Raw genomic sequence first — 10,062 nt, forward strand, 5'->3', positions numbered from 1 at the left:
TCCAATTACCGATTTTCACTGCGGAAAGACTATTTCCGATCAGGAAGTGGAATTCTGTTGTATTCGGAAACAAATCCCTATGGGCCACATTAAAAGGACACAAGAAGATTGGCCTACTAACGATGACCAATTTATTTTCCATACACTCTCCTACAGAGGATGAAGAGAAACATGTGACCACTTTAATAAGCTGATTCATTTAAAATTTCTAATTGACTGGCTACCAGACATGGGCTAAAATTCGGATTCGGGTGAACCGGATAGTTACTATCCGGATATCACCCAGTAATGCTGTGCGGGCTGGGCGGGGGTTAAGCTTACCTCTCTGGCGTCTTCTTCGCTCGTTCCTCGGCGCCTCCCACGATGTGGTCCAATCCGCCGTCCCGTGATTACAAACACTTCCTCCTTCCGGGTGGACCGCATCATGGGAGGTGCCAAGGGACGAGCGAAGAAGATGTCAGAGAGGTAAGCTTGCACCCCCCCCCGCCGCCCAGCCCGTACAGCATTACTGGGTGATATCCGGATAGTAACTATCCGGATCATCCGAATCCGAATTGTAGCCCATGCCTTCTGGCTACCAAAACATCTTATGTTTACTTCTTGTTGCCTATAAAAGAAGCAGAAGAGAAACATGATCACATGACAGTGGTCAGTCAAGCAGAGACTTTCAAAACATACAGATGGGTCACATACATACATTTCTCCTCTAGGAGAACTTCTATAGGAAACCTTAAACATCTATATTCAGTGCTAATCTATCTTTTTTTTTTTTTCTTTTATAAGCAGGGCAAAAACAATAAGAAGGCAGCCAATCATCAATGGTGGAATGAACGTAGAAATTGGAAATCCATCTTATAATATGTATGAGGTGGACCACGATCACAATGATGGAACGTTATTAGACCCAAATTTCATCATAGAACTTGACAAGGTAATACGATTTCACACTGCATTTCATCAAGGCCTGGTACTGTGAATACATTTGTTCTTAAGAAATAGAGAACATTGGACAGCTGGTGAAAGCCTAAATTGGCAATTATTAGTGCAAGACATGGACTGACAGGGCCCTAAAAAATGTTTTCAAAAACCATGACTGAATCCCCAGTAATTCAAATATTCTAGCAAAATACCTCTGGATGGGGCCAACATTATGTAATCAGGATATTTTTTTTAAATAAATATTTATTGAACAATTTGAACATCACCCTTAAAGGACATATGAAGTGAAAATAAACTGATGAGAAACAATTGGTTCGATGCTCCTTCTCCCAAAAATGACTTCTTGAGATATCCCACAGTTTTATTTTATATTTAAACCTAGTTTTTAAGTTTTGACCGTTTCATTGTCTATGCTCAATGACACATTCATTGAAGTACGCCAAAGGTAAAATCTATGAACTATTGACTCTTTATCTCTTTCGTGCTCTCAGAAGCCATTTTCTGCTAGGAAAGTGTTTTCTAGTTGTAATTTCTTATCAGTGAGGGTCACGCTATAGTCTGACTCAGTCCTTACCCAGACAGGAACTGCCACTTGCATACCTGATGTTTAACTCTTTCAGGCAGAGAAAGAAAAAAAAGTGTATGTACAGTGCCAAGCACACAAATAACTATGCTGTGTTCCACAGCATAGATATTTGAGTGCTAGGCACTGTACATACACTTGTCTATCTCATCATGTCACCTCCAGTATCCTTAAGGAAGCTAGATAAATTCTGAACAAATATTTTACCTTTTAGAATTTAAATAATGTAAATTTACAGCCATTCTCATTCCAACAATTCATTTAGAGTATCCTTGGACTTTAATCTAGCGCTTATAGTGACTTAAATATTACAAGCACAACCGATAAAGGAATGCAATCTGTTCAACGTCTGAAATAGTTCCTCATAACTGAAATAGTTCCACACCAAAAAATTACGAGTAACAATGAATGTTCAAAAGCTATTCTACAATTCAGTGTGCCACATTGATTAAAAGGAAAGCAAGTCTTCCTTCCATATAAAGTGTTTGTATACACACATACGTTAACATCTATATGGCTTGATTGCCTTTGTACAAACTTCAGTTTAATACAAAAGGCAGACTTTATTTGTGTTTGGCTCAACACTTTTCTAAACGCCAATGCAAAATTAAATTGTTTTACATTGCACACAAAGACGTTGGCTTTATTTTAAATAGGTACCATTTAAATTCTTTTCTCATTATGTTCAGGTAGGATACGGATAAGAAAAATAAGTGATAGATTTGGACTAAGGGCAATGTAAATAATGTTTTGTACTTTACAGTAATTTTACGGATTTCAGTCAGGTTCTAGAACATAAAAGCATTTTTTATACTATAGCAGAAATTTCTGATAAGGGCTGAATGATTCATGTGAGCAAAAATTAAATTACTTTCCCTAGGTAAATGCTTTTATAATCTACCAATCCGTTGAACATTTGAAGTGTCTAAGTGTGTTAAAAGTTGTTTTATGATTACATTAACTTTTTTTTTTGATGAAGTGTAAAATGTCTAAGGGTCTAAAGTATTTTTGTTGCTGGGTCCATATTCAAAGAGGGAAAGTTTTTTTTTAAGTTTTCTTTCCTCTCAGGTGAAGTATAATTGCCCAACAATGACAAAAGCAGAATTATAAACATTTTCAGTAGATTTGGGAAAAGATAAAATGTACCCGAGGCGACCTGTGACATGATGAGATAAACATGTGTATGTACAGTGGAAAACATTAATAACCAGGCTGTATCTCTTGTTTTATTTTGCTGCCTGAAAGAGTTAATTTCTAGGCATGGAAGTGACAGCTTCTGTCTTGTTGGTACCTTGTTTGGAATATAGTAAACATCACTGATAAGCAAAGTACAGCCATAAATCTTTTCCTTGCAGAATGCAACTTCTGAGTGCAGGGGTGGATAGCAAAAGGTTAATAGTTCATGTATTTTCATTTAGGGACTCTTAATAGGCTGCCACTCAGCAGAGACAACAAAACGTTCAATCTACTTTGTACATTTTTAAATAAAAAATAAAACCATGGGATATCTAAAAAAGAAAAAAAAATGTTTAGGAGTAGGAGGATACATAGAATTCTTTATCTCATCAGTTTATTTTCACCTCGGGTTCACTTTGAAACAATGAATGGGCAAAAAATGCTGCTAACATGCAAATGTTCACTGACCCAGGAAGAGAAAGAACCTGAGTCTGTCACAGTCAGCAGCTGTTGGGACCAAGTGTTTGCATCTGGTTAATGTAGCTGCCTAGCTTCAGATTAATGTCTTCTTCCTCCAAACTCCAGTAATTTAAATGTAGTTTAAATATTTAAAAAATATCTATGGCTTAGTTTATATTAAATTAAATAGTAGTTATGTGGCAGCTTCTCCATGGTCTAATTTTGTGATACAAAAATAGTCCACAGATGTACATTGTAAATGTGGTCTAATTTTGTGGTCCAGAAATGGTCCACAATATTGTAGGTGTGGTCTACTTATGTGGCTCAACCATAGTCTGCAGTTGTGTAGATGTGGTCTAATTTTGTGATGCTTCACGTATATTTGACTGTTCCTATATGTATGTCTGAAATACCATGTTTACAGCTTATTTAATGTGAAAAGGAAGATATACAACTTTGCATATAAGAAAGGAAAGATGTAAGATATTGCATACAGCCCACAAAAAATAACTAAAGATTAAAATGTAACCTCCCTTTTCCTAATTTTTGGAAACTTCAAGGAGCACTATGGCTAAATGATGCTTATATTATCATTTAAAATATGTGCAATTGTAGCAATGTGTAAGACTTGTATTGTGGCTGAATAAAACTCTGTTTCAATGTTGCTTTACTCTAAATCGGTGATGGAGTCCCGTCGCCAGAGAAAGCTATGCAACGCTGAACCAGCACAGTCCATTCTGCAGGAGGAGGCTGCCTTATCAGATGTTTCATCTGTAGTTGTAATCTCCCCCTTAGACGTTGGGTGAAACCTCTCCGAAACATCAAACTGCCCATTAGTGCAGTTACAGCTCCTCTGATCTGCCGTACGTCTCAGGACAATGACGTACGGCTCTGATGAAAAAAATGCTACCCGTTGAGGCCCCACCTTCAGAGAAGCTGGCACAGGCAATGACACCTCTTGTTGTTAGTTACCGTGGAGACCAGCTTCTCTTCCTATGCACAGTATTACAGCGTCTTGATTCAGCACACTCAAGTGCTGTGTCCTGCATGTGTCTCTGAAGGTGGGGCCTCAGCTGGGAGCATTTTTTTCATCAGAGCTGTACATCATTGTCCGATCAGAAAAGCTATAACTGCACTAATGTGCAGTTAGACTTTGGGTGAAACCTCTCTTGAAACATCAAAGGGGGAGATTACAACTACAGATGAAACGTCTGATAAGGCAGCCTCCTCCTGCAGAATGGAATATGCTGGTTCAGCTTCAGATAGCTTTCTCTGGCGACGGAACTCCAGCACTGATTTAGGGTAAAACAATATTGAAGCAGAGTTTTATTCAGCCACAATACAAGTCTTACACATTGCTACAATTGCACATAGTTTATATTCAATAAAATATAAGCATAATTTAGCCATAGTGCCCCTTTAAGACAATCTGCTTGGTTTCTGTGGGTTACTTCACCTCTACAATGTAGCCTACATCCCACATTCGTAACTTTTATGTGAATTTTTATGACTTTATACGAGAAGACAAATAATGATTAGATCAAGACAAAACTTTTTTGTCATCTTGGATGAAGTTTGGACAGGTTAAACCTCTGTTATGTTTTTTTTTGTGTGTTGTCTGGTTACTCTGTGGGGAGACTTGTCCTCATTTTCTGTTCGAGAAGTACGCCAGAAATTGAGAAGAAATCTCCCCACGGGAAGGCTCAATTCCACATTTGAAGGGCGATGAAACAGGTGCCCCATAGGGAAAGTTATCTTGTTCGTGTGACTTCTAGTTTGAAATTCATCTCACATTTTAAAAGACAACTGCTTCTGTAACAGAATCGGGAGGGAATGTTCCACAACAGGGACACAGACAATAAAGAAACCTAGCAGAAGTACTCAACTTGCTTCAATGTATCCAAAACTGAAAACAATCTATATTTATTTGAACACCACCTTATTTACTCATTGACAGGTACTTTAAAAAAAAATACTTGCATTCACACTACAGCCCATATCCTATTAACATTTCTCCTGATTTTTCTCCAACGAGATATTTTCAAACCTTACCAATAAAGTAACTTCAAGGCCCCCACCAGGCAACACAATACTCAAAATAAATTTAGTATTGCTTGTTAACCTACTTTTTAGTATTTTTTTCAATTGCTAAGTGCTGAAAAGTTTATTTTTAGACGATATGGAAAATTTTCTCCTGGGTCAAAACTAAGGGCAAAAAGTTAACTGGAAAAGGACCCGTGTGTGTTACATACCATGCATGGCAAAGAAAAAAACACCCATAACACAGCACCGCATCCCCACAAAGAACGGGATCTCCTGGAGGGCTTCCCCGTCACCATGGCGATGGGCAGGATGACGTCACCAACGTCATCGACATCGTGACGTCAAAGGGGACTCCGATCCACCCCACAGCGCTGCCTGGCACTGATTGGCCTGGTGGGGTATGGGGGGGGGTGCGGCTGCGGCGCGACGGATAGCGACGGATCGGCGGGTAGCGGCAGCGATCGTCATGCACACGCAGCTAGCACTTTGCTAGCTGCGTGTGCATGACGATCGCTGTCTCTGTAACAAAAAAAAAATTATGCAAATCGGCCCAGCGGGGCCTGAGCGGTGCCTTCCGGCGGCATAGCCCGTGCTCAGCACGGGCTTACCGCCAGGGAGGTTAAAGAAGCAGTCCTGAGAGTTGTGCTTTTCTCTCTTCTCAATGTCCAGAACTAAAAATCATATTACATTGACTCAAAGTTCCATTATTCCCTGAGGGGGATATCCCTCTTTACCTCATAGCTGCAGAGCAAGGTGGTGTTGCTGGATTTAAAACACAACAAAAAAAATGGTAAAAATGTTTAGTGATCTAGCAACTGTATCTTTGGCAATGTCTTTTTAGATAGATGGTAGTTTTTTTGCTGTGGCTTTAAAGTTGGGTGCTACCGTAGGAGGAGGTTATTGGTGCTTGAAGTTCCATCTTAAAATTTTACTAAGGAGTGGACAACCCCTTCAAATTTAAATCCTCTTTCTTGCAAAATAAATAAATAATTATCATCATCATAATAATCAATGATTTCCCTATCATACATCTAATATATTTATTATTTACGTACAGTCCAGGTTCATAGCGGGTGGGCCTACTGCTTTCAAACTAGCCCACACTGTGCCTCCTAGCTACCTAAATTCAGACCTGAAAGGACCGCTAGCACCAGTGGTGAGAAAATCTTCACCTGTGCCTGATACATCCTCCATTGCATGATTATTTTTATGTTTATACTTTTGTTATGTTTTTTTACAACCTCATTTTGAAATCATCAAATTCTTTAGTTTTGATGTTGCAATATTTGTTTCCTGTGTGTTATATTTTGGTCTTGTGATTTTTTTACTTGTTTAAATGTTTGTGTCCAGTTCAGAAATTAGATTTGCATTGCTAGGAACTCATTAGAAAATGACTGAGGCAAGGTGCTGCAAGTATGCTCTCTGCCTAAAATGTGCCCAAGTTTTTACACAAACAAAAAGAAAAACTTGTGTCATGGATCTGCTGAGTCTTTATTGGTGGGACAACTTCACCTAGATCCTCCCGTCATAGTTGTTTCTGCTACTGTTAGCTGATTTTACAGGTTTCATTATATTAAGTGCGGTTTCATACGCCTTAACACAATCCACTAAAGGGCGGCAAGCAATATAAATGCACTAGTACAGTATAACCAAACTCATAGGCTGTTCTTTAAAGCAGAGAGATAATAGACTTCAGATAAGAAACCAGCGGCTTTGGGTAGTCGCATGGTTGTCAAAACAGGGCCAGTGATGAGTTTCTCCAGTGCGGCCAAATACTACAGTAAAGCAGGCAATTAGTAAACTCCTCCCCTACACCTCGTGGACAATATTTGTGGACCAGGTTATTTTACCTCAACATAGTTTCTTCAGTTGAGATGGTCAATGAGATACTTAATAATTCTGACTTGTATCCAAATTAATGTAAACTGTGTGCAATTTAGAACCGAGTCAGTCTACATCACAGGTGTTGAATTCCAGGCATGGAGGGCTAAATCCATGCCAGTGTTTAGGATGGATTGAGAAAGAGAGGAAGAGAGGAATGTGTTCTACCTGATGGACCACACCTTTCCTGATTCAGACCCAACAATTAATTTGAGCTGTGTCAAAAATGTGTGAGGACCTCAGCCCTCGAAGGACTGGTTTGACATCCCTGGTCTACATTGACATGAAGTGTACTTGATTGACCCAATGCCAAGTTGCACTGCATATGCAAATTATTTGCATCTCATTAGTAAATAGTACTACAGGCCTAAAGCCTGGTACACAATTTCCATTATGATTGGCCAATAACTGCCCAATTTTACCACCTTCATGTAGTATGAGAGCTTACCTACACAATCTGGACATAGTATTCAATATCTGTGTTGACCCTCATACTACATGGAGGTGGGAAAAATTGGTCAGTGATTGGCCAATCATAATTGACAGTGTGTACCAGGATTAAAGCAAGTTCCATAGTGCCCTTTATACATCTATGCAGTATAGTAACCTGCTCTATGAGAACAAAAAGAGATACACCGAGAACCCAATATATGATGGATAGTGTTAGTAAGTAAATTGATACTCACAAACCAGGGTTACCCAACAGGCAACCACTGTAAATGCAGGTAGGGAGATTAAGACCTGTCCCCACTCAGGATTAAGACATCGCTCTCTGTAGATCGGAAAGAAGGGGGTATATCACCCCTCCACCAGGGGTGGACACAGGTATCGCAGAAATTGAATAGAGGTGCCAACAGGATAAAATATGCTGAAAACTTTAAAACTGCTGAGGAGGCAGTGGTGGACTTACCTCCTCAAAGCAGACATGAAACTGTCAATTTTCAAAGGTTTAGATTTATTAACATACTCCCAAAAAAAAAACAGTTGCAATGCGTTTTGCAGGTGTGGCCCCGCTTCATCAGACAATAGGGAATGGAGCATACAGCAACAAGTGTTTATGTCTCAGCCTCTGTGAGGTGCTAGGCTGAGACATAAATGCTTGTTGCTGAATGCTCCATCCCCTTTTGCCTGATGCAGTAGGGCCACACCTGTGAAACACAGTGCAACAGTTTTTTTGCAGTATATTAATAAATGTAAACCTTTGAAAATTGACAGTTTCATGTCTGCTTTGAGGAGTTAAGTCGTCCACTTGCGCCTCTGTTCAATTCCTGCGATACCTGTGTCCACCCCTGGTGGATGGGTGATATACCCCCTTCAATTCTTGCAATGCTCTATAAGAAGTTAGGTCAGTAACATTAAAGTAAAACAAGCAAATACAATTTTTTTAGATACTCACCTATGTGAGAAGGCTCTAGATCCCATAGAGCCTTCCCGCTTCTCTCATGGTCCTTTTGTTCCAGTGCTGTCATCCCCATTGGACGTATTCAACCAACTGGTTGAATGCATCTTTGGGGCTTCTCGCAAGCCTTACGCACGTGCACATGAGCAGTACAGAGCCGTCCATCTTTGGACGTACTCAGGAACACGAGTAGCTCCTAATCCTTACAATGACAGCCGATTGCGCTGATTGGCTGGTGGAGGGAGGGTGGGCTAAATAAATAATTAGTGACATTTATTAAAAAAAACAAAAATATTTGTAAAAAAATAAACATTGGGGGAGCAATTACAGCCCACCAACAGAGAGCTCTGTTGGTGGGCAGACAAGGGGGGGGGGTTATCACTTCTGTGCCAAGTTGTATGGCCCTGCAGCAAGGTCCATAAAGCAACAGTGACCTATATTGTAAAAAATGGCCTGGTCACTGGGGGGGGGGAGGGGGTTAAGCTCAGGGTCCTCAAGTGGTTAAAGATTTTACCTAAAAAAATGTAAGATTACAATTATGCATCATAAGAAGATTATTTAACTCATGTCTTTTTACCATTCCACAGCCAACAAATTACACCAATCCAGTGTATGCAAAACTTTTTGTGGACGGACACAACTGTCGGAATTCCTTAATCAGCATAGAGGAACGACGGGAACTTCTTCCAAAGAAAATTGAAAATGCTATCCGGGAGACTGTGGCTTAAAGCTCTGCTGTTCCGTTACCTTTTCTACTCTGTATAAATGTATAAAATATGATTACTTTTCTATGTACCAACAGTATTCAAATTGTTTTGTCATCAGCAGTACCTCTTTTTTCATTTTTGGTTTGTTTTGCTGATGACTAGACTGACCATTTGTATGGTATTTTTATGAAAAATAAACTGCACTACAGTACAATTTAAAAGAAAAAAATATATATATGCTGCTGTAATAGGAGACCATTTTATTTGTTAAAATGAAGGACACACTCTTCCTTTGTAAAGTAAGAGAGATTCATTTTATATGAACTTTTTTAGGTTCACTATATATTGTCTTTTCATTAAATAATCAACAAAAACATTTATGGTCACTTTGTTAGAGGTTGGTTTGAACGGCAATCTTGAGAATTGTAATCATGTATGCCATTATTGTGAATGATTGTTTGGGTGATAACTTGCAAGTGCCGATATAGGTAGTTACGTGATAAACGGACATTCTTTGCAAAGGATTGGACATCAGACTCATAATATTATGAATTGAAGAGCTAATAAACAGTGACTGAAAAAATATGCCCGTCATAAAACTGAGCAACAGATATTAAAAAGAAAAAAAGATTGAGTTACTTTCAGTGCAAACTCCACGTCCGAAATTAACAGTAGTTCCAGAGGTACGGGTTGTTGAAATAATATGCAAATAGACTTTTCTTTTTTTTGTACAAAAATGTCAACCTCATCCCCACCCTTTTTACTCCCTAAGCCTTTTTATTGGTCATTTAATGTGGTAGGAGATATCATTGACCAGTAGGAATACTTAGGAGCTTAACTCACTTCACTCACACTTTACCAACCAGTATCTCTGA

At 39.1% G+C, this 10,062-nt stretch overlaps 1 protein-coding gene across 6 annotated transcripts in view; it reads left to right on the forward strand.

The window, feature by feature from the left end:
* Positions 1–9,459, forward strand: part of LRP1B (LDL receptor related protein 1B) — a 2,031,260-nt gene extending 2,021,801 nt beyond the window's left edge. For 3 of the 6 annotated variants that reach the window (XM_068245873.1, XM_068245877.1, XM_068245879.1), the window contains 3 exons: positions 784–931; positions 6,258–6,356; positions 9,068–9,459. In XM_068245873.1, the coding sequence (XP_068101974.1) occupies positions 784–931; positions 6,258–6,356; positions 9,068–9,208 (388 nt within the window). In that variant the 3' untranslated portion in view covers positions 9,209–9,459. The remainder of the gene's footprint in view (positions 1–783; positions 932–6,257; positions 6,357–9,067) is intronic. The other 3 variants (XM_068245874.1, XM_068245878.1, XM_068245875.1) reach the window with 2 other exon arrangements.
* Positions 9,460–10,062: the final 603 nt, after the last annotated feature.

The sequence above is a fragment of the Hyperolius riggenbachi genome, chromosome 7 (assembly GCF_040937935.1).
Source record: "Hyperolius riggenbachi isolate aHypRig1 chromosome 7, aHypRig1.pri, whole genome shotgun sequence".
NCBI classification, from domain to species: Eukaryota; Metazoa; Chordata; class Amphibia; order Anura; family Hyperoliidae; genus Hyperolius; species Hyperolius riggenbachi.